This window comes from Chrysochloris asiatica, unplaced genomic scaffold, assembly GCF_000296735.1.
Source record: "Chrysochloris asiatica unplaced genomic scaffold, ChrAsi1.0 scaffold00005, whole genome shotgun sequence".
Lineage (NCBI taxonomy): Eukaryota > Metazoa > Chordata > Mammalia > Afrosoricida > Chrysochloridae > Chrysochloris > Chrysochloris asiatica.
Window position 1 is genome coordinate 15,148,968 of NW_006408523.1, and position 25,980 is coordinate 15,174,947.

The 25,980-nt window shown below is 40.8% G+C and overlaps 1 protein-coding gene across 3 annotated transcripts in view; it reads right to left on the reverse strand.

Moving 5' to 3' along the window:
• The window catches only part of MBNL2 (muscleblind-like splicing regulator 2), a 230,877-nt gene that overhangs the window by 57,949 nt on the left and 146,948 nt on the right, over nucleotides 1–25,980 (reverse strand). For all 3 annotated transcript variants that reach the window (XM_006831993.1, XM_006831992.1, XM_006831991.1), the window contains exons 3-4: nucleotides 15,647–15,811; nucleotides 2,740–2,940 (exon numbers count right to left, since the gene is read on the reverse strand). In XM_006831993.1, coding sequence (XP_006832056.1) covers nucleotides 2,740–2,940; nucleotides 15,647–15,811 — 366 coding nt within the window. The remainder of the gene's footprint in view (nucleotides 1–2,739; nucleotides 2,941–15,646; nucleotides 15,812–25,980) is intronic.

Consider the following 25,980-nt stretch of genomic DNA (forward strand, 5'->3'; position numbering starts at 1 on the left):
GCTATGAGTCAGAACTGACTTGATGGCACTTAACAAAAACAACAACCCAAGGGCACAATGCTGCTTAATGCTTATACTCATGAATCAGAAAACCGAAATTACATAAGGCACCAACACTCCATTTGAAGGCACTATAATATTATTTTTGACAGCACAGAAAAAAAACTTCTTTAACAAAGATGAAAAGGAAATAATATGAGAAGATACAGGGGAAGAAATACATGCAGAGCAGTGAATAAATTTGGAAGTGTAGACAGGTTTCACCCCCTCCATCTTTACTTACGGAGTCCTGGTGGGGCACTATAGGATAACCACTCAATTATAAGGTTGGTTTGAACCACAAGGTTAGAGGTTCAAACTCACCAGCCACTCCTTGGAAACCCTACACAGGGTTGCTATACAGAGTCGGACCTGACTCACTGGCACTTAACAACAACAGCAATCCTTATTTATACTGAAAGCTCAGGTCTCTGAAGAGTCAAGGGATTAAGATTATACTGTATAAAGGAAGATTTCTTCAGAATCTGAAGAGTATTTCTAATTCTGCCTTGAATATAAATAAATAAGTAGCATGCATATTTCTTATATTTATAAATATCATAAGGAAGAAGGAACTGCTACTAGAATTAAAGTTCTTTTCTTTTGAGGCTTCGATTCCAAACTCAGTTACCTTTTCATGGTGGTTCATAGCTCGGTCACCTGTGATGTCATATGAAGAGTCACTGACATGAAATTCACACCTTGTGAAAGTCAAATATACTTGTGAAATGATTTCACTGGCCAGTGGCCCAGGGAGTTTGAAGAGTAAGCAAGATGAACCACACAAACATCAGTCGTTTTCTCCTACCTTGGGTATTAGACAACATTCTAACCTTGGTTCATAAACCACATAAAATAAAAATCAAGACTGTGCTCCCATGGATTCTGAATAAGCCTTCCTCTACACACGGAATGACGTCATTCTGTGATACGTCATACTGCAGAAAACCATCCAGCATCTACCAGGGGCTTCTACGTGGACTGCGGTTCTGCAGACTTCATTCCTGGTTTGAAATGAACTGAAAGCTGCCCTGGTAAAGTCATTACCAATCATTTTTCATGTAAGTCTTTGTCGAGCAGCCTATCTGGGAGGACTATTTGTTCCCAAGTCCACTGATTTTCTTGTTTTCTAACCTAGTCACATGGCTTGCTGAACGCAAAAGCTCAGTGTGTCCAGTAGGTGGAGCCCAAAACATTTGTCCAGTCCTGTGAATGGTCTATTCAATACAGTCTAGATAGTTCTCATCAATAGAGCTTAGAGTTTACATTTTAAGGCTCATATATTGAAGTTGAACGTAAAACACAAATCTTTATAATTATTTGCTGTTTTAAATTCTGAATTCTAAAGTCTTTTCAAGACAATAGGCAGAAGCGCTTTATTGTCCTCAGGGTTCACTGGGTCAGTACTTAGACAGATGCGTACTGAAAGAACATTCTGGAGTGACCCAACATAAAACACCAGTGTATGTCTTAGCCATATGTTTATAACATAATCACTTAACATGTTTAATCAGTAGTAGAATTAAATGAGCTCTTGGAAAAATCTATTAGAATCTATACACCTTTATAAAATGCTCAATTAACTATCAGAGTGATGTATAAGATAAATGTATGGATTTCATAGCTCTGATTAAAGAGAAGCTTTATCTAACAAACTATGGGAGGGGTGTTTTCACTCACAATTGAGAATTATGCTTTCAAATATATATTCTTTTCTTTCTTGAATTTTATAGAACTCTTGTGGCCAAGTGAAATAAAAGATCTCAATTGCTAAGTAAATTTACCTCCAATTCTTCCCTATTACCAGTAATACTGGGCTGATGTTCTGTTACAGACTGAAGCAGCCATTGTTGTTGTTGTAAAGTGCCATGGAGTTGGTTCTGACTCATAGTAACCCTGTATACGGTTTCCAAGGAGCAGCTGGTGAGCTGGAACTGTTGACCCTACGGTTCAAACTGACCTTGCAGTCAGCGCATTAACCCATAGTGCCACACCAGGACTAGTTCTTAAAATCCTGAAAAAGGATTATTTGTTGTTGTTAAGTTCTGACCCATAGTGACCCTGTATAGGGTTTCCACGGAGTAACTGGCGAGCTTGAACCACCAACTTTATGGTTCAAATGACTTTTCGGTCCAGCGCATTAACCCACAGCACCACACCAGGACTCCAAAATAGGATTATTGTAATAGTCCTAGTCCACGCTTCTCTGTCCTTGCCCCTAAGTGCCCCCTATAGTTCTGGTTGCTGGGCTCCCGCCCTGCCCACTCCAGACCTCTCCAGGATCCAGCAAGGATTAAAACTTGGTACCAAAGGAGACACTCTGGATCTTACTCCAACTTTATGGCCTGTTGTGTGATTGATTCAGTAATCTATTGCTTGTTAAATATTTTACCCATAAACATAGTTTTCATCCAATTGATGGCAAAGGGACATACATTCGGCCCAAGTTTTTGTGGCATATAGTTTTCCTCTGCATTACAGTTCTTTTCCTACACACTAATCTCCTTTATGTTTGACATTAATTTCAAGCCCTGGAATGATGATTGCATTGGTTTTAGATAAGTGTGCATGTGTGTGTGTGTGTGTGTGTGTGCACTTGTATGGCTGTTATGCAGGGCTGAATTTATATCTCCTGTGTTCACTTCCATAGCAGGAGACGTCTACCACAAATGCATTTCAAACCCCAAACAACTGCAGTACCTCCAGCTTGTCAGTCCTGAGAAGTTTCTGAGTCGCAGTTGAGCCTGGGACAGTGACAGGTGAACTTCCAGGAACAATAACAGGTGTGGTGGGTAGGATTTCCGTTGGGACTAACCCAACTCCAGGGGTTACAGGTGCTAGATAAGGAGCAAAGCTAATCGCTGTATTTGCCCCTATAGCAGGACCTACAGGAAAGGTGGGCTGATAAAGAAGATAACAGAGGAAAAAAAGATTTATTTAGAATTCAAGTTTTAAAAATTATCACCAAGTGCCATTTGAGCAAAATTTATTCATCATATACAAGACTCTCTTTGTGTTAGTTGCATAAATCATTGCTGAACTGTAAACATTCATTAAACGTTCCTTTCCTGCTTTGCTTAATAAAAATGAAATCTGTGTAAATCCTCTCTCCCCAAAACTAAACAAAAAAATGGGAGCACATCATAGAAATCTAATTATAGGGAAAAGATCAAAATTTTATGTTTATGAAAGCATTCGCAAGAAGAGAAAATAATAATTTTCACTCTAATTACTCATCATTTCAAACTACTGAATGACTTTTCAGGTAGTGAAGCTTACAGAATATTAACTCAGAATCTCGGCTTCCCCCTATATGTCTTTCAAAGAGAGACAAGACGAACAAGCAACCGTGATTATAGCCTGATTTTCACGTTGACCAAGTTTATACAATCTCAAAAGTGGGGTTTACTTGGGATTTTGTTTTGTTCAGAGTTACAAGTACGTTCTGATATTCTGCCTCTCCAATGTATTTTCTCAAAACTCACTTGCAGTTTAATATATGCCCACTACTTTTGCTGTTTCCTCTAGCACAGCTATACTAAATTCACCTTTCCATTCTTGAAAGTTGGAAGAGTTTGAACTTTCTAATTGGCGAATGTTTCAATTGGTCATTGAAAGTCAGTTTGGTTTCTCAGGTCACAAAATCAACACAGCAGTGACAGCAGGTATGGAGATATATGTATGATGTGACACTTTAGGATAAGCACTGAACTGCTAATTTCAAGGATGGTGGTTCAAAACCACCAACCACTCCTGGGAAACGCTATACAGGGTTGTTATGAGTCAGAACAGAGACGGCACTTAACAACAACAATGTATCATCTAGATACGTATGCATATCATCCATCTATGTATTTACCTATCTATCTATCTTCTATCTATCTATCTATCTATCTATCTATCTACCTATCTATCTATCTATCTATCTATCTATCTATCTATCTATCTATCTATCATCTATCTATCTATCTATTTCCAGGGATAGAAAGAAATTTGCTAGTGTGTTGATTATTTTAAAAGCACCACCTAAAAATATGTAAATAGTTCTCTCTTTCAAAAAGTAATGTACATTTAAGTAATAACAGACTTTGTTTAACTTTAAAGAAACACTGTTGAAAATGTAAGATTCTAGATAGAGATTTTTCTTAGCATTAATTTTGCAATGAATTAGACATAGTTTTTGCGTGTTTGTTTAGCATTGGTTTAGTTATGGGGTGACTTTGAACCATTCTTACTGTCAGGATAAGTTTGCAGATGTTTGGAATCACATATTAATGCAATTTTCTAACACTGAGCTGTGCAGCTTCTCTGTCTATACATTATGGGTGTCATTGTTGTAATTTATAACATATAACAGAATCTCGGAGGTGGAAGTGATTTGCAGTAAGTTGCTAACTTAAAAGCTTGGTGGTTCAAACAACTCAGCAGAGCCATGAAGAAAGTTCTGGTGATCTGTTTCTATAAAGAGCGCTGTTGTTGCTGCTGTTCAGTGCCAGCAAACAGATTTTGACTCATACTGACTCCATGTGACAGCGTAAAATTGCACTACAGTGTATTCAAGATAGAGTCAGTGGGTGAGTTCGAACTGGCAACCTTTCATTAGCAAACCAGCACTCAACTGCTGCACCAGCAGGGTTTCTTCTGTTAAGACAACCCTGTGGTAGTGGTGGTGGTGGTCACTGTGTGCCGTGGAGTCGGTTCTGACTCATGGCAACCTTGCACAGGGTTTCCGAGGATGTAAGTCTTCATGGGAACAAAAAAGCTAATCTTTCTCCTGCAGAGCGGTTGGTAGTTTCAAACTGCTGAACTTCAGATTAGCAGTCCGACTAATAATCACCACACTACCAGAACTCAAGAACACTCTGTGGAGCAGTTCTATTACATGATAGAGTTGGGGGTCCAAACAATGACAACATTCAATGCTTTGAATGAGTTTTTAACATAAAAGAAAAATTAAAATTTGTTTATCCAGCACATTTTTCCTTTATAGAGATCGTCAGAAAGCTCTCTCTTACAAACAAGTCTTTCACAAAAGAGGGATTGGCTGATAGTTTGTATGGGGAGTATTTGGATGGGCTGAAAAGTCAATTGGCTGGAGGCAGGGTGGGCCATGAAGTTCAGGTCTCAAACACATCCACTGCCTCAGTGCATCCACAGGACTCTCAGAGCTGTGTGGCTCAGACACCAAATTCACTTCGGGAGAAAGTTGCAACACGAGCTCTCAATCTGGGAAACAGATGAACGCTAGGAGCTTTTCTTTTTTGACCTTCTACAAAATCTTATAGATGTGTCCATTTTCTACCTATTTGAATCATAATCCAGAAAGTTCTGGTTTTTAGTAACTTTCCTAGTTACTGTATCTGTAACCACTATTACATGGGGATGGCGGTCTGGTATCGCAGTGGGTTATAAATTGGGCTGCTCACTGCATGGTTACCAGTTCGAATCTCTCAGCTGCCCCATGGGAATAAGATGAGGCTTTCTACTCCTGTACTCCTTTCTACTCCTGTAAAGATGTGTAGCCTTGGAAAACCTATACAGGGCTTCTATGAGTCAGAACCGACTCAACAGCCCATAACTACCACCATTATTACCTGGGAAGTGTGGTGGTACCGTATAATAAGCACTGGACTACCAACCACAATGTCGGCAGTTTGAACCTACCAGCTACTGGCTTTCTGCTCCCACAAAGGTGTAGAACCTCAGAAAAACCCTTATACAGCATCGTCATGGGTCAGAACCAACTCAACGGCATATAACAATGTTACACATTTAGTACTATGATAAAACACCAACTAATTTAAATGGCATATATATATATATATAAACTCACTGACATCGAGTTCAACTCACAGTGAGCCTACAGAACAGAGGAGAGCTATTCCATAGGCTTGCCAATGCTATACATCTATATGGAAGCAGATTGCCTCAACTTCACCCCATCCAAAGTGGTTTGTGGATTCAAATCACCAACTGTTGGGTTGGCAGCCAAACACTTAAGTATGGCGCTATTAGGATTTTCTTCATACCGTACGTTGCTAGGTGTCTTCCAGTCAGTTTCAACTCATAGTGACGCCACGCACAGCAGACTGAAACACTGCTTGGTCCTGCATAATCCTCACAGCTGTTGATATGTCTGAGCCCATAGTTACTGCCACTGGGTCAATCTATCTCTTTGGTGGTCTTCCTCTTTTTTTCCTGACCCTCCACTTTTCGATGCTCTTCTCCAGGGACTGATCCTCCTGATACTATATCCAAAGCATGAGAGAAGAAGTCTCACCATCGTGGCTTCTAAGGAGCATTCTAGCTGCACTTCTTCCAACACAGATATGTTTGTTCTTCTGGGAGTCTATGGTACAGTCATTATTCTTCTCTAACACCATAATTCAAATTCATAATTCTTCCTTATTCATGGTCCAACTTTCACATGCATACGGGGCAATTGAAAATATGCTGGCTTGGATCTGGTGCACCTTAGTTCTCAAACTAGCATCTTTGCTCTTGAAAACTTTAAAGCCTTCTTTTTACAGTATATTTTCCTAATGCAATAGAATATGTTATTTAATTTCTTGACTGCTGCTTCCATGAGTGTTGATTGTGGATCCAAGTAAAATGAAATCATTGACAATTTTAATCTTTTCTCCATCTATCATGATGTTATTTGTTGGTCCAGTTGTGAGAATTTTTGTTTTCTTTACATTGAGGTGCAATCCATACTGAATCAATCTTCATCAGTAAGTAAGCAAGATTGTATCATCTACATATTTCAGGTTGTTAATGAGTCTTCCTCCAATTTAGATGCCACATTCTTCTTATTATAATGCGGTTTCTTGGATTATTTACTCAGCATATAGATCAAATGAGTACAGTGAAAGGATCCAACCCTTTCCTGATTTTGAACCATTCAGTATTCCCTTGTTCTGTTCGAACAACTGTCTCTTGGTCTATGTACAGGTCCCTCATGAGCAAAATGAACTGTTCTGAAATGATGTTCTTTGTAATGTTATCTATAGTTTGTTACGATCCACACAGTCGAATGCTTTTGCATAATTAACAAAAGACAAGTAAACATCTTTCTGGTGTTCTGTTTTTCGCCAAGATCTGCCTGATATCAGCAATGATTAAGAATCAAAGACAAAAACACAAACTCTGAAAGTCATAAGTCACAACAGATCAGTGATTCCATGGTGCAGCTGAATCAGTAATGTTCATCCTATTGGGTCACCAGGGCTCCTTGATAACTCTCAACAACTCAAAACCAAGCCTACGGCCATAGAGGTAATTCAGACTCATAGCGACCCTATGTAGGGTTCCCAAGACTGCCAGTCTTTAAGGGAGCGGACAGCCTTGTCTCTCTCCCGAGGACTGGCTGGTGGGTTTAGACCACTGATCTTGTAGTTAGCTGCTTATCCCACAGCACCGCCAATTCTCCTTAGGGTCACTCTGGTGAGACAATTACAACTTGTACTTTGGTGGTCCATGTTGTTGTTGTTAAGTGCCATTGAGTCAGTTCCAACTCATAGTGGCCCTCTCTTGGGTTTCCAAGGAGTGGCTTGTGAGCTAGAACTGCTGACCTTGCAGTTCAAACCACCCTTGCAGTCCAGTGCCTTAACCAACAGTGCCACACCAGGATTCCATGGGATGCCAGAATCTTAAAAACACATTTGAAAAATCTCTTTGGATATCAATAAATTCATTCCAATTAGCTGAATTTTGCTATCAAAAATATATTATATTTGGTCATCTAATTTAATGATCTAAATGCCGATGGGGAGTCCTGGTGTGGCGGGTCCAAAATGTAGGTTTGAACCACAAGGTCAGTGGTTCAAATTCATCAGTTGCTCCTTGGAAACTCTATACAGGGTCACTATGAGTCAGAACCAACTGGAAGGTACTTAAACAACAACAACCAAATGCAGATGATGGCTGTAGCTCACAGAGATACAATATTATTTAGAAGTAAAAAGAGATTTTAAATTCAGAAAGTCTTATATTCAAATTCAGTGCTCTGCCAGTTACTCATTTGAATCTGGGCAAGACATTAATCTCCTGATTTTAGTTTTCTCATCTGTGAAAGAGACTTTAAACTACTTCACTTAAAGTGTAGGCAGGGCAAAGGGTAGATTTCTCCATTTCTCATGAACAGAACTCAATAAATGGTGGTTATCATTGGTAGGATGACCAAAGATCTTTCACCCCAAATTATCCAATGACCTTAAAAAAGGATTATTATTAGCATAGCAGTATAATAAATGAAACAGAATAAATAAGGATTCCTGATGTGACACTGTAGGATCAGCACTGGACTGCGAACCACAAGGTTGGCAGTTCAAACCCATCAGCTGCTTCTCGGAAACCCTACACAGGGTCGTTAGGAGTCAGAACCGAATGGACAGCACTTTAACAACAACAAAAACAAATAAATGTTTAAAACTGAATTAAATTATAGAAAAGATCTTTTCTTTTTTTTTTTTTTTTGAAAGATGGGCTGGAAAATACATTTCCTGTCATGTGAGACAGAAAGTTAAAAGTTCATGGGCCTTACTACAAGAAATTCAATGAGACAGTTTTCCCTTTTTTAATATAGACTGGTTTTCATTAAAGTTGATTAGTGAAAAATAACAATAGCAACAGGTACTTTCAGAACTGTTACTGTGTGTGTTGTCATGGACAGTAACTTCTTACGTCTGTGAAAGAACCTAGTTGTTTTTCCAAAGTATCCTCACACATGCTTTCTTCACCATGAGAGGCGAGGGTGGCAGGGAGAAGCATGTCTTCTTACAGGTGAAAGCAATTTGGAGTTAAGCGGTAAATAGATCACCCCCATCAGAGCAGCTAAGGCTGAGTAGAGGTAAAGCATCCAGGACTCTGGGCTTCCAGTCTAGGACTACTTCTACTCTGCACTCACTAGGGGGCGCTCTGGTGGTACACTGGTTAACTGCTCAGCTGTTAACCAAAAGGAGGGTAGGTGGAACCCACCGCCCATTCTGCAGGAGAACGACGTGGCCGTCTCCTTCCATCATGATTTACAGCCTTGGAAACCTCATATAGCAGTTCTACCAGACCCTACAGAGTTGCTACGAGTTAGAATCAACTCAACGGCAATGGAATTTTGGTTGATATATTAAATTTTGTTGGCAATTTGTGAAAGCAGAAATGAAATATACATACACACACACACACACACAGGCAGGATTTGGAGCTTACATACAGAGTGTTGGTAGAGTGCTGTGTGGGAGAGTCCCCATCACCAGCTAGGATGTCCAGACAGGCGGTGTGACCTAGGCTGTTCTGAACAGCTGTGTTGATGGAGGTGAGCTGCCTGGGAATAGTGGCTCTCAGATCCTGAATTCAAATGAAATTCCTAAGGGAGTTTCTAGGCTGACAAAGGGTCCTGGTGTCTGAGTTAGGTTCTTAGCCAAAAGTCGAGAAGAGGCAAAAGTGAACCCTGAAATTAGCAGTTCAGTGCTTATCCTAAAGTGTCACAGCACTCGGTGTGACTCTTCTGGAAGCCCACTAGCGAGAGCCTTGGCGAATCATCCCTTTGCCAGGCTGGTTGAGATGAATACATGTGGTTCTCATCACGTCTCAGCGCAAACAGGGGGAAACGATCCACAGAGTCCCCTTGAAGAAAATTGCTTCTGAAATGCTGCTGTCGTTATTTCTTCCCTCTGTTCTTCACTCCAAGTTCCTGGGTTTCTTGTTCCAACTTCCCACTCTCCATCCTGCTTTTCCAGCACACATTATATGGCAGAGATAGAATGGATCCAGTTTCAAAGATCTCTCTCTCACACACACACATACACACACTTTGGAGTGGCAGAGAATTGTGCTGGGGTAATGGCTAAATGGTCTGAGGTATTTTATGGCTCTAAAATTTAATCAAATGACTTTTTAAAACAAGAGACAGAGTTTCACACGTTTAGAAAGCTTTTACTTCAAAGGAAAAGTATTTGGCACTCAGACTGAAAGACTTAAGCCATAATATTCCTTAAACCTCCTTCCTTTTCTACCAGCAATTCTAGAGGGCAGATCCTCAGTGCAGTAATTCTCCCCGAGGACTGGACCATACAGGCTCTTAAATCTCTGATTTGCTAGCAGCTATCTGTTTCTCTTCTTTATTCTGAGTGTACATAAGAATGTGTGTGTGTGTGTGTGTGTGTATGTGTGGTGCCATTTTCTGGGAAGGAAGGGAAACAGAGAATTACCGTTCAACTGGTAACCTGTCAGGAAGTTGGGAGACAAAAACTGGTAAGAGGAATAAGGTGAAGGGGACGCTCAAAGAAAATGAATTCAAGCCAGAAGAGTAGTAATAGGAAAGAATGGTTTGGTTTCATTTCATTAATAAATACATGTATCCCTACAAGCCTGGTACCAACATACTGTGTGAGCACTTACTGAATTTAAAACCAATAGCAAATAAAATTGAAATTAGTTTTCATGGATGTGCAGAAAATGAGGAGGATTCACTGACAAAGAATAATAGAGACTGAAGGTGGGTAACAGGGTGGAGATTTGTGGATCAGAAAGCTTTTCCACAAGAGTACAGGCGGTAAGGCAGCAAGAGTTTGGTGTGCTCACAGAATCGAGTGTCTGCTTCTGGCTTCCGGCTACCGGCTTAGTGAACCTGAGAAGAATAGCATAAGATGAGTTGAAGAGCAGGGTGGCGGGGGTGGGGAGAGGTGAGTACGGGGAACCAGGTAACAGAAGGCATCATAGCTTGGGTTGTGGCTACATGTTGAGGATTTGTCCTCAGTGAAATGGGAACACACAGAAGAGTTTAAAGTAAGCAATTGATATAATCCTATTTATGTTTTAGGAGTGCTGGTGTGGTGCTGTGAGTTAATGCGCTGGATTGCAAGGTCAGTTTGAACCACAAGGTTGGCAGTTCAAGCTCACCAGCCACTTCTTGGAAACCCTATACAGGGTCGCTGTGGGTTGGAACCAACTCGACAGCACTTAACAACAACATGTTTTAGGAAGATTTCCTCTGGATGCTATATGGAATACATGTTTGCAGTAAGAAAAATAATGGATATTAAGAGATTGGGAAAGAAATGCTTAAAAATGTTTTGAAGTGAGATTGGGGGTAACTCAGACAAAGGGAAGGGGGTAGAGAAGTACATGAACCTGAAAGCAGATAAGACAAGATTTGCTGGCCCACTGGATGGGTGGGGGAGTCGGCTAGATGTTTGGTTTGAGACGTTAGTTGATGGTACCATTTACTGAGATGGCAAAGTTGTGGAGAGACGAGTTTTGACTTTGAACATGTGACGTTTGAGTTCCTCTGAGCTATTTAAGTGTTCTGAACTGGAGACGTGCAGTTAGGAGTTCTTGGCTGCAGATGATTGACAGTCTCAGAAATGGGTATGATCATCTCAATGGGAGAACACCTGCTCCGCTCTGGGTACCTCAACATCGAGCAATCTGGTAGAGGAATGTAAGGGGCAAAAGGAGACAGAAGAGGAAGCCGTGGTCCACAAAAAAGAGATTGGGTGCATTACTAAATATTGCTACAGAGTGAATAAAATGAAGTACAAAAACTGAAGATCATTGGTATGTTCATATGAAGATCACTAGAAACATCCATCAGAAAGATTTCAGTGGAATGAGTTCAGGGCTTGTTGTTGTGTTGTTGTGTTGTTAAGTGTGTGGAGTCGGTTCCAACTCATAGCTGCCCTGAACAGGGTTTCCAAGGCTGTAAATCTTTACAGAAAGCCTCATCTTTCTCCCACGGAACAGCTGGTAGTTTCGAACTGCTGACCTTGTGGTTTGCAGCCCAATTCGTAACCACTACGCTACCAGAGTTCAGGAATAGAAGGACAAGAAAGTGGAAAAAATACCTATAGCTCTTTAGAAAAGTTTAGCTTAGAAGAAGACTAAAAACAGAATGGTACCTGATCCTCTATGTTTATCGATTTCTTTGTATTAAGCAATTTCTGCGTGTATTAGTTTCTTGTTGCTGCTGTAAAATAATGTACCTAAAACATGATGGACTAAAGCAATATACAGTGTTTCTCTCACAATTCTGGAGGTCAAAAGTCTGATATTAGCTTCATTGGGATAAAATCAAAACATCTGCAAGACTGTCCTTTCTCTGAAGACCCTCTGGAAGAATTAGTTCCTTGTTTTCACCCATCTTCTGGTGGCTGCTGGCATTCGTTGGTGGTGGCCACAGCACCCGAATCACTGCCATTATGGTGACATATCTTTTCCTTTCCGCTGTTTTGTGTCAACTGTCTTTCGCTCTCCCTCTCCACATAAGGCTATATTTCCAAGTTACAGGCATCTTTGGGTTGGGGAGGACATTGTTCAGCCTACTAATCCATACCACATCACTAGTTTATCTCTGAGAGCTTAAAGTAATTTGTGGAGTTGTTGATTATTTTTAAGCTCGTCACTTAAAACAAAAAAAAGGTAATCCTTCTGATGGTTTAAAAACCACTATTAAAGATTAAAATGTGATATTCCTTTTCTGCCACAGAAAAGCAGGGTTTATTAAATTCTAATTAATATCTGAGACAATACATAAATGCAACTTTCTTATGAAACTTGCCATGAATGAGTGACAGGATTAATCCATATGACCGTGAACTAAATTCAAAACGGGAGGAGTACCAATGGTTAATGCCCTGGACTGTTGACTGAGAATTTGGTGGTTCCAGGCCACCTAAGGCATTATCAGAAGAAAGGCATGACGATATGCTTCCAAAAACATAACCACTTAAAAAAACCTGTGAAGCATTTACTCTCTTCTACTCTGACACATTTGGGGTTGCCTTTAGCTGGAGTCAACTTGAATGTCACTGGTACTGTATGATTAAGACTGAGTGAGAAACACAAGACAAGGGGCTTCAAAAAGTTCATAGAAAAATAGAATGAAAAGATTAGGGAATTTTTAAATAAACTTTTTGATGCTCCCATGCACAGTGTTAATACTAGGTTGATGTTGTTGTTAAGTGCTTTTGAGTCAGTTCCAACTCATAGACAGCTAACCTTGTATAGGGTTTCCAAGGAGCAGTTGGTGGGTTTGAACTGTTGACTTTTGGTTAGCAGTCCAGTGCTTATCTTACAGTGCCACGTCTTAGTGACTCTAAATTTATTCCTATAAACATTAGTTAATATGCATAAGAATGATAGCATTTGTTCATTGTTGTTAAGTACCACTGAGTCCGGTCCGATTCATAGTGACCCTGTACAGGGTTTCCAAAGAATGGCTGGGAAGTTTGAACCACTGACCTTGTGGTTCAAACAGACCTTGTGGTTGAGTGCTTATCCTATAGCGCTACATTAGGACTCCATATGACAGTATTTAGGTAACGTAATAAAATAATTTATATGTGTGTATCAATAATTAAGAGGGGGAAATTGTGACTCTGTAGTATAAACATTGGACTTTGAACCACAAGGTCGTGGTTCAAGCCAACTAGCTGCTCCACAAAAGAAAGATGAGGCTTTCTGCTCCTGCAAACATTTATAGCCTATACAGGGTTGCCATGAGTTGGAACCGACATGAAGGCATCTAACAACAACAATCGATGAAAAGAACCTGTATCATTTTAAATAGACTCACTCAAATGACTATTTTGGTGTTAAAAACTGTATGATCAGGACTGTATGTTAATCCTTAAATCTAGACTAACTCCTATCCATCCTTTAGAACAAAGCTCTCCACTTTGTCCAAACTCCTCATTCCTTCTGCCTGAGTCTGACTTTGCACTTCCTGGCTGTTTGTCTTGGAGCCCCTGCTCCCGGCATTTCTTTTACTCTAGGAAAAACTGGTTCCTGGCGAATTTGTGCCTCCACCCTCAAGCAGGAAATCTGAGATGGAACCGAATTGCTGACAACCCGCCCAGCCCAGACTCTCCTCTTCTTTCCCTGCTCCACATTTCACAGATGCACAAGAAAACAACTTAATTCACTGGTACCTAGTCCTTCACATTTAGTAGCTTTCAGGAACATACAGCTTTTCATACAATAAAGACTGATTTGTAAACAATGGTCTTTTGTGTACTGACTCTTTCAAAAATCCACTCACATTATTGGCTTTGTTTATATAAAAAAAGCTTGTTTGTGACAAATAATACATCAATGTAAATGAAACCCACAAAGTCAAATGTGCTGCTCCACCCCAAGGCCTGGTTCCTGAAAAAAATTCCAGATCCTTAAGGAAGTACCTTCAAACACGGTGAAAACAGGGACAGAATATTACACAACACATATTCATATACTTAACTCCCTTGGGTATTTAATTGGGCAGTCATTGTCACAGCTGCCAGCCTGTTTGCCTGCCTCCAGAGACAGGAGGTATGACTGACTTAGGCAAAGTCTCCTTGTCTATTCTTAACTGTCTTTTGGCGGCAGTTCTCCTGGGCTGCTCTCAGGGTAAGTGGGGAGCAGGCTGAAGAAAGAGTCCAAGCCCAGGTGTCTGAGATTGAGTCCCAGCTCTATAACTTATTAGCTGCAGGACTCTGGGCAAATCCTTGAACTTTTCTGGCATCTCAATTTTCACAGTTCTAAAAATGATTCCAAAACCAAAAACACCACTGCCATTGAGTCGATCCCAACTCATTGCAACCCCAACAGGACAGAGGTCCAGTGTATGTAGGGTTTCCAGGACAGGAGATCTTTATGAAGGTAGACCATCACTTCTTTCTCCTGCGGTTTGAACTGATGACTTTCCGGTTAGCAGTTTAGCGCTTTCTCCACCATGCCACCAGGACTCCTTTAAAAAATTATTCTTTGGAGGTAAATGATTATCAACTACAAAAAATGTGTTAGGTATTAAAACCACTTCTTTACATAAATTATCAATCTACAAGGTGGTGGTGGTGGTGGTGGTGTGTCAAGTCAGTTCCGACTCCTAATAACCCTGTATAGGATTTCTGAAACAGTAAATGTTTATTGGAGCAGAAAGTACCATCTTTCTCCCACAGACTGGCTGGTAGATTCGAACTATTCACCTTGTGGCTAGTAGCCCAACACACAACCACTACACTACCAGGGCCTAATCTACATAAAACTAGAGCAAGTCCTTGGGTTATAAATGTTCCAATTTATGGACAACTCATACTTGCCCTTTAATGTTTTATAAACTTACCCTCTCTGAGAAACAATTGAAGTACTCCCTATGCTCACAACTTCTTCATCACAATTATCTTCACTGGCTACCTATGCAACTTTGCAATCATGGAAAAGGCTTCGAGCCTTCTCTCGCACTAAAGTAAGGCTAAAGAACAGTATGCACCTATTTTGAATTCACCTAGAAACTCGATTTAAGGACACACTTGAGAACTGATTTTGTTCTCAACCTGAGGATTACCTGTGTTTCCATTCTAAGATGGTTAAAAATAAGGACTGATGAGAAAGAATTGGAGTGGTGCATTTCCAAGATAGTGATTAGAAATGATCGTTGCCTGCTGTCTCCGTAGACATTTTTCCATTTCAATGAAAGCTAGGTATTTTCCAGCATCTATTGAGCTGTGAAGTTATTTGCTTTCACTGTAGCTGTGAAGAAGTAGAGGTGGGCCGGTTGAAGGCACCGTGGCTGCCATTACCTGTCCCCACACGTAATCACGAAGCCCATCATCAGAGCAGAGGTACTTACCACTGGATGAAGTGGGGTTCCTGGGAACATGAACTGCATCTGCTGAGCAAGCATGGCTGCTGCAGTTTTTTGCTGGATCAAATTGTTTCTCCCGTTAATTTCTAGCTGAGTTTTTAAATGTGTCGGAGGATGAAGATACTTGCAGTTCTCTCTTGAACAGCGACCCTGGAAAATGAACAGTATCATTTTAGGAATGTTATAAGACATCCGCAACTCCAATGTCAAACATTTCACAAACTCTTCAGGTACTAAAAAAGGCAAGGATTCTCAGTGTGTGTGTGTGTGTGTGTGTGTGTGTGTGTGTGTGTGTGTCAGGAGGTGTGCATGCACAAACGCGAGTGAACGGGTGCATTGCATGTGTGCGGATACGCATGTATGTGGTTTATACATGTGTATGCATGCACATGTGTGCATGCACGCGTGTGTGTGGGAGGAGGGAGTCAAGCCTCATGTGATTGTCATGGTTGCCTCAAACCTATTGTACAGAAAATAGGTTCTTGCTTATTTATTTATTTATTTATTTATGGATTCCGCAGTTGTTGCAAAGTGCCGTTAAGTGGATTCCGACCAATAGCGACCCTGTATAGGGTTTCCTAGGAGCGGCTGGTGAGCTTGAACCACCAACCTTGCAGTTGAAACAGCTCTGCAGTCTGGTGCATTAACCCACAGCGCTATACCAGGACTCCTTATGGATTCTAGACCCTGCCAATAGACATCAAAGAAATGAGACGGCTGAGGACAAAGACAGTCCCTGCTTTTAGGCATTCTGGGAAACAGGCAGAAGAGCATATTTAATGTGGCCCATCAGGAGTCTCTGGTAGCGTAGTGGTTACGAATCGGGCTGCGAACCTTAAGGTCAGCGGTTCTAAACTACCAGCCGCTCCGCGGGAGAAAGATGAGGCTTTCTACTCCCGTAAAGATTTACACCCTCGGAAACCCTGTACAGGGTCGCTATGGGTCGGAACCGACTCGATGGCACTTAACAACAACAACATCAGGAGTCTTTGAACTTGCTATCCACTGGTTTGTGCATGATGGAGTGCTGTCCAAATATGAATGCTTATGTGACAGATCTGTGCGGTCGGGACTGTGATAAGAACTTCCTGAAATGCGTTACAGATTGAAGACACCTATTCAAGTGATTAATGAAGGATGCAATGGTTGTATAGGAGTGGACATTTATTTGTAGTTTACGCATAGAGAAATTTTGCGAGCATGAACTTAGATATTCAGCAGTCATTGAGGACTTTGCTCCACAAAAGCCACTACGTCATGGCCCGCCCATTGCACAATGGTGTATTTATTACATGTGATGTAATAAGACAACATAGTCACAAGTATTTATAGCTGACATTGGTTACACTTGACAAAGTGAAAACAAAAACTTAATTAGGTGGCAGGTGTGCATCAGCTAGACCTGAAGAGTAAAACTGTAAATGTTAGTGTTTATACTGAATTCCCAAGTTTTCAAAACTAGCAATTGAGAGGAAAATGTTTGGGTGAAATACACAATTTGAAAAAAAAAAAAAAAAAAGAGTAACAGTGTCAACCAGTATGAGCATTAACATTCCCTAAAGAATAAGTCCATTTATAATTAAGAAAAAGAATGTTTTGTTTACCAGATATAAAAATAATTTACAAAGCCAGCTCAGTGGATGTGTGGAACCAAATTTGTTCACAGTCATTCTAATTCTCAACATCTGGAGCTTTCCACTGATTTCAGCTGCTCTTCCGGCTGCCCTGTCTCTCTCTACAGAGTGTGAGTCTTCCCCCACCACCATGGAGAAGGGCGGATCAGAGGCCCTGGGCTCAGTTCTGGTGGTCTCTGCTGATCAACTGAATGCTAGCTACAGGTCCTACTGTTATCAGTACTAGCAACAGCATCACCCTCGTGATGACAGGGTGCAGAGATGGGTTCTGAAGCCATCAGAAAAAAACAGGTCCTTGTTTTCTGCTTATAAATGTCTTTAACACTGTGGAGTCCAATGTTTAATGTCTCCATTGTTGTTGTTGGTAAGTGCCATCTAGTCGGTTCCAACTTATGTAGATACCCTGTAGAGGGTTTCTGAGGAACAACTGATAAGTCTGACCACTGATCTTGCAGTTCAAACTGACCTTCGGGTCTAGTGCTAATCCTACAGCCCCACACCATGACTACAATGGTCTCAAGTTTATATTGTGACTGTTTCCTTCAGACTCCTACGTAAGAATATAGATCGTAGGTTGAACATTGGAAGTTCCATTCTAAAGATCCGGAGTCCCTGGTTGGTGCAAACCCTTAACATGTTCACTGCTAACAGAAAGTTGGTGGTTCAAGTCGTTGGAATAAAAGCTTGGTGATCTACTTCCAAAAGTCAGTCAAGGAAACCTCTGTGGAGCACAGTTCTACTCTTACAGACATGGAGCCACCAAGAGTCACAGCTGACTCAATGGCAACTGCTTTGGTATTGTAACAATTCAAGTGAACTGGAACCACAACTGGAAAATACTCTAAATTCAAAAAACAGTCTAGGAATTGTACTCTTTTGTCTTCCACCTGCTTATTTCATTCTTCATCAGTAAATCTGATTTGTTTTTATCCTACCTTCACTTTGTACATGGTTTTGTGACCTCCCACAAAAGACTTGCTTTGGAGAGCTCTGGGTTATTCCCCTTTCAGCAGCCTTCCCTCTCTGTTTGCTAATATGCATCAAATTCCAAGAAAGCAATCGGATTGGGCCAACTCCTGGGGCATAGCTCTCTGACCAGGCTCTGGATTGGCTGCCTTTATGTCTGCTGCCCAAATACAATCCAATCATGTATGCTGGGAGGGGTCATGGACTAGAAAACAGCTGCTGCCCAATAAGCAGGGATGGGTGAGTATTAAAAAGAATGACAATTCGTAGAGGCTAAGGAGCTCTGGTAGCGGAGTGGTTACGAATCAGGCTGCTAACCTCAAGGTCGGCAGTTCAAAACTACCAGCGGTTCCGTGGGAGAAAGATGAGGCATTCTGCTCCCGTAAAGATTTACAGCTCGAAAACCCTGTGCAAGGGTCACTATGAGTCGGAACCAACTCCATGGTAGTTAACAACAGCAAGAAGTAACCCTTAAATTTCTCTGTGGGCAGCACTTCAGTCCAAACTAACTCTTCTTAGCATAAATGTTTCACTTGGTCAATGGCACCCAGAGAAGCTCATGTATACAAGCTCATTTATGGACCTATGCATACAAAATCACAGATGAGTCAAATAGAGGGAGTTGGGAAAACAGTTGTTAGGTGCCATCCAGTCGGTACCAACTCACAATGACCCGATGTACAACAGCAAAACACTGCCTGGTCCTCCGCCAACCTCACAACTGTTGCTACATTTGAACCCATTGATGCTGACACTGTGCCAATCCATCTTGTTGGGGGGTTTTCTCTTTTTCTCTGACCCTCCACTTTACCAAACATGATGTTCTTCTCCAGTGACTGGTCTCTCCTGATAATATAGTAAAAGTACAAGAGACAAAGTATGCTTCTAAGGAACACTCTGGTTGTACTTCTTCCAACTCAGACCCATTTAGTCTTTTGGCAGTCCATGGTATTTTTAATATTCCCCTCCAACACCATAACTCAAATGCATCAATTCTTCTAAGGTCTTCCATATTCACTGTCGAACTTTGACAAACATATGAGGTTATTGAAAATATCATGGCTTGGGTCAGGTGCACCTTAGTCCTCAAACTGACATCTTTGCTCTTGAACACTTTAAAGAAGTCTTGTGCAGCAGACCTGCTTAGTGCAATAGTTCTACAGAAAGGAAATGAAATTAATGTGATTGATACCCACACTTCTATTCGTTTGGTCATCAAGTTATGTTTACTCAGACAAACATCAATTTGATGGCTAGTCTTATAACGTAATACTTTGTAGCTGCACCATTTTTAACTTGGTGGTCACAAGATATGGTTTTCTTATAAGTGCTGTTATTATTCATTATTTTTGTAGTTGAAAATATATACAGAAAATATACACTAATTCAACAATTTCTCCATGGACAATTCAGTGATGTTGATTACATTCTTCAAATTGTGCAACTGTTTCTACCATTCTTGTCTGCATTATTCCTCCACCATTAACATAAGCTCACTGTGCCCTGAATTTCTATTTATCCTTTTGAATTGCTGTTAGAAATTTGGACCTCTGGTCCTGGGGTAGCATTGCAGGATAAGCAGTGGACTGCTAACTACAATGTCTGTGGTTTACCTCACCAGCCACTCCTTGGAAACCCTCTAGAGGGCTGCTATGAATCAGAACCTGGTCTACAACACTTAACAACAACAGCAAAATAGACTTGTAAAAGAGCACAATGCTCCCATTTGACCTAGCTTCAATGGCTGGATGATCAGAATTCGATTAGAGGAAGAAAGAAGAGGAAAAAAAGTGTAATTCAATACAATTTGATGAACTCGACATATATTTATGGATGTAGAAGCTTTAAAGAGGGAAAGAATCTTCACAGTACAGATTATTTCCACCTCCACTGTACACAGGGTTGACAGGGATGGCTAACTTAAACAGTGGATACCTAAAATGGAGGGCTATAGAGGCATGAAGTGACTGGCTTACAAGTTTTCAAGAGGGAGTTTCAGAGGGTGCAGGGGAAGGTAGAATCTCCACTGAGTGGTTTTCAACCTGTCAAGATGGGGCTGGTGAAAGGAGATGTGGATAAGACTCTTGTGGTTCAATAGTGAGTGAGTAATTGTTATCAGAACTGATTATGATTGTTGCAAATATAAAGGTAGATATTTTGTAACAAAAAGAGGGAGTGGTTGATCTTGTAGTCCAGGAGTGGAGGACCCTGGGACCATCAGGGGAGAAGAGCGGGAGCGGAGTGTGGGACCCTATTCAGAGAAATAGCAATGCCAGAGATGGAAGCAAAGATGATGACTTGGAGAGATGGAGCAGCTGGGGACTCTAGACCCAAGGAGGGAGAGGGGCCGTGTGCTGGTGGCTGGTGGGGGGGGCAGGTTTGCAGGGGTATGCCCTTTGGTTGGATGATTATATATTCCTGAGTGCTTTGTTGTACATCCAAAAACAAAACAAAACAAAAATCCAAACAGAGGCAATAGAAGCAAATGCTGTTGAATGATGATGTATGGAGGGGATTGTAATCATTGCAATGAAGCAAAATATGATAGGATGAGTGTAAAACTGATGTTCTCCCATGTAAACTATCACTCAATTCACAACAAAAACTCTGAAAAAGCACAATGCTCAAGGCAGGCATTCTTTAATAATTAAGCTAAATTACTGTTTGTTTTAAAAGAAGACTTCACGGAACATTTCTGATGTAAAGTTTAAAGATTATCTTAAGGCAAAAGTTTTGGAACTCCATTCAGCTTCTGTGAGTCCAGAAAGTCTGGATTCCATGAGATATGAAAATCTATTCTTTCTTTTCTCCAGTTTGATCATGATTTTTCTATAGAACCTTTGATGTGGTCTCCTGTCAAAGGAAGTAGGTCTTCATGAAGAATATGAGCCACAGAAATGCTGTCATTCGTGGTACAACTTGGACTCTTAGGGGACTGTATTGAGTATTTTAGGATAATAGAATGTGATTTACAATATCAAATGTATAATCTATCAGTAAAACTTGCTTTATCATGAAAACTAATATCATTTCCCAGTGCCCTCATTTACATGAGGAGTACAGAATATTAATTGATCACTTATATATGTTTATCTCATTTTCCTATATCCCAGTAGTAGCGACCTCCATTTTACAAAATGGCAAATGAGCTCAGAAAGGTTAAGAAATGCTCCCAAGGTCATAGAACCGGTAAATGGCAGAGCTCGATTTTAAATTCAGGTCTGTTTGTCTCAGTTACGTCACTGTATCAAGTTATTTATTAGCAATAGTTCAAATTCAGGGTGGATACACATGCAATATTGGTGTTGGTGTTACGTGCCATCCGGTTGCTCGGATTCATAACAACCCTGTGTCAAGTTTCCAAGAAGTGGCTGGAGGGTTCAAACTGCCAACCTTGTGGCTAGAAGTCCAGTGCTTATCCTAGAGCACCATACCAAGACTCTAATCTAGCATTATCCTTCATAATAAGTGACATAATAAAATTTAATTATATACAGATACATACACATATATATATATATATATATATATATATATATATATATATATAAACATATATATGGATTATACACACACACTCACATATATAATATGGATTTGGAACTGGTGTGGTACTCTAGGATAAGCACTGGACTGCTAGCCACAAGATCAAAACCACCAGTCACACTCAGAAACACTGTATAAGCAAGAGTGAAGAACCATTTTTTTCTGCCAAAATTTATAACATTATTCACGGGCCATACAAAATTATCAACTGAAAAATTAGCTTGCTATATTTGGTCAAACATTTAATTAAATTCCCCCTAATGTGACGACAGGAGTCCTGGTGCGGCACTGTGGGTTAATGTGCCAGACTGCAAAGCCGTCTGAACTGTAAGGTTGGTGGCTCAAGCTCAACAGCTGCTACTCAGAAACCCTATACAAGGTCACTATGGGTTGGAATCGACTCGACAGCACTTCACAGCAACTACAACAACAATGTGATGATAGGAACTGCGGTTGCTTTGCAGGGCCAGGCCAAATGATTTCACGGGCCTTATATGACCTGTGGAGTCCTGGTGTGGCTCTGTGGGCTAATGCGCCAGACTGCAAAGCCGTTTGAACTGCAAGGTCGGCAGTTCAAACTCACCAACTGCTCTTTGGAAACCCTATACAGGGTCGCTATGAGTTGGAATCAACTCGACGACACTCAATAACAACAACAACAACAACATACGACCTGTGGGCTGGACATTCCCACCCCTGCCATTCAGGGTCGCTATGAGTCGGAACCAACTCGATGGCACCTTACAATAACTAACATAAATGGGCAGGAGACCCTAGGGGATATAAAATGTTAGGCACTGGGTTGATAACTGAAAGGTTGGGGGTTCAAGTCCACTCAATTGACTTCTGAAAAATCAGTCATCAGAAACCCTGTGGATAAGTTTGACCTTGACAAAAACAAGACTTTAGGTTTTTGAATCGACAACATTTTTTTTTTTTTTTTTTTTTTTTTTAATACATTGGTAAGGAGAAGAGGGCATAGGATTGGTTAAGCACACAGAGTCTGGGGGTCAAATCACTGGGCTCATAAACTGTGTCTTTTCCTAGCTATAGAAGATGGAGCAAATGACTTGGTTTTCATGTGCATGTGATTACATTTGTTTTGTTTCATCTGTACAGGGAAAATCATTATTGTACCCTCCTTTGAAGGGTATTGTGGGGTTAAATGAAATAATACATATGTGTGATTTAAAATGCCTGGCACATAATAAGTACATATTGAATATGGTTATTATTGCCACACAAAAAAGAAAAAAAATTATATAGTATTTCTTTTATACAGTAAAGAACCACAGATCCATTAGCATTTTGATTTGCTCTTTGGGTCTCCTAAAGAGTCAACTTTTACTTCAAAACATTTGAAAATCTATTTAGTTACTTTCTGCAAGTTGTTTGTACATTAAAATGATTTGAATTCTATAGGATGGTTCTGTGAGGCATCATATTTATGGTCGGCCCACAGTGTAATGTAGTAGTACAATTCTGTAGCACAAAGCACTAGTGCGTGTATGCAGCAAACGAATTAAAACACTGAGAAGTTCTAGGTAGTCGAATTTTAGTAAGGGATCCTATTAGGATTCTAAAATCCGCAAGGCAAAACTGTTGTCAAAATCTAATGAGCTATTTGACACAGTAAACAATTTGGAAGGAAGTTCTTGTTAAGGCATAGGTTTGTTAGGCTACACAGGATTGCACAAAAACCGTTGAACATAAAAAGCAAGCTGTCAGAACCAAACAGGAAAGACTCAGCTCAGGTTTACAAATGTAAAGCAGTTTGTGTATCATCCTCAAACAAAGCTCAAATGTCAAAATTGAGTCTCCCGATTTTAGTCCAAGAAATGAAGACATACATGTCTAGAACAAATCTTCTCCATGACTTGCTGGATTTGTGCTTTTGTTATTTCACCTTCCTGCTTTTTAGTTCTTAACCGAACAGTTATGGGTGTGTGGTGGTGGTGGTGGGAGGGGAAGGGGTGTCAGGGCAGTAGGGTCCAATCTTTATGTGAAGGGATAGGCACAGGTCACTTCTGTTCATGCCGAGGGGATGGAGGACACCGTTCCACAGTCTGCATGAAGATTTCACATGGAAAAGAGGAGCTCAAGGTAAGCTCGTCAGATGGGGCCACACCACAGAGGAACTGTAAAAATACTGCACTGGGAACCACACCTACTTGCTGTTTACAGGTACAGAAAGATGAGGATTTCTGTCCTGGTGTGGCGCTGTGGTTTAATGCGCCAGACTGCAAAGCTGTTTGAACTTCAAGGCTGGCAGTTCAAGCTCACCAGCTGCTCCTTGGAAACTGTCTACAGGGTCGCTAAGGGTTGGAACCGACTCAATGGCACTTAACAACAACAACAACAAAGATCTAAAGACTCGGAAACCCTCTACCAGGTATCTGTAAGTCAGAACCGACTCGACAACACTTAGCAACAACTATGTGCTAGGCTTTGTGCTACAGAGAGGGAAACAAATCCTAGAGTGACTCCCCTCAAGAAGCTTCCAGTCCAGGGGTGAAGGCAGATCTTAAGTAAATGCAGCCCCATGTGACAGAGTAGAGCTGTCTATACTTTCTAAGTTGCCGTCTGTTTAGTCATTCCATACTTGTGCACATTACCACGTATTATTGACTTACAGTGCCCCCAGGTGACAGTGTACAACTGCCCCCTAGGGTTTCCTAGACTGCAATCTTTACAAGAGCAGAGGACCAGATGTTTTTCTCCTGCAGAACTGATGGGAGGATTTGAACTGCCAAAGTTTCTATTGGTAGCTAAGTGCTTAACCAGTGCACCACCAAGTCTCCTTATTAAACACATAACAATACAATAAATACACAATTGTGCTATGTGCTCTAAAGTGAAATTCTCAGTGGAACCAGTGGGAGAGGGAGAGAGACTGGTAGGTCAGGGAAGAGGTGCCATCTAAACTGAGCTGAGAAAGGACCTCGGAGAGGGAGGGAGTGAGGGCTAAGGTGTGCTGAGGTGTGTCTGTCTGTCTGGGAATGTGTGGGTAGGAGGAGACAGAATGTGCTAGAAGAATGTCCCATCTGCGGAACAGCAGGCAGATTATTAAGGCACAGGAGGGGGTGTGGGTAGAAGTGGGGGGAATGATTACAGGTGAGACAGGAAATAGGAGGCAGACACCTGAGAGTAAAGACCTTTGAAAGCCAAGTGAAGGGGCATGGATTTTATTGCTGCTGAAAGTGTTTTAAGCAGGAGAATAATGAGGTCAAATGTACGCTTTATACTACATGTAAACCTTGCCCTGATTATTACATTTTTATTTTTAACTTCATTACAGTTAGCAATATTTAGACATCACCTGCTGAAAAACAGTTAACAATTCTGTTAGAGTCTCTACAGGATTGTTGTTAAGTGCCGTCCAGTCCGTTCCAAGTCATAGCGACTCTGTATAGTGTTTCCAAGGAATGACTAGTGAGCTTGAATCGCTGACCTTGCCATTCACACCAACCTTGCAGTCCAGCGCATTAACACAAATCAACATACAACCCCCACACCAGGATTTCAATTAGGACCAATAAAAATAATCTCCATCCATGAATATTTAGATTAGGGAGGATGGTTATAATCTCACACTGAATTAAATGCTTTGAAGTAAGTGGCTGTGGAAGATTCACTTACAGAATGCCCATGCTGGATGTCAAGAGGATGAAGAAGTTGCTCAGAACAACAAATCAGAGCTAGTGGGAAGTCACGACAGATAGATCACACGGGGTGGGAGAGATTACATACTGCTCTGGCTGAGAAAGGTTTCAGAATCAGGTCGGTGAGAGAAAGAAAGGGGGAAAGAAGAAAAAAAAAAAAAAGCGTAATTGGAAAATGTGATTTTCTAATTGCTTATTTTAAAACAAGTAATTTTTAGAATCTTTTTTTTTTTTTTCTAGTATGCTCCTAATTGAAAAAGTCAATTAAAATCTGGAAGCAAAAAAGAAAACAGAGATTAATTAGGAAATTGTGGAAGGAATTGACAATAGGAGTTTTTGCCCATAGGAATAGCTATATCCCATTAGTTTTCGATGGGAAAAGCACCGGATTTGAGGTGACCTAAATTGTGGATCCTGGTGTGATGCTGTTGGGTAAGCATTGCAGTGCAAACTGCAAGGCTGGCGGTTTAAACCCACTTCCTGCTCCTTGAAAACCCTGTACAGGGTTGCT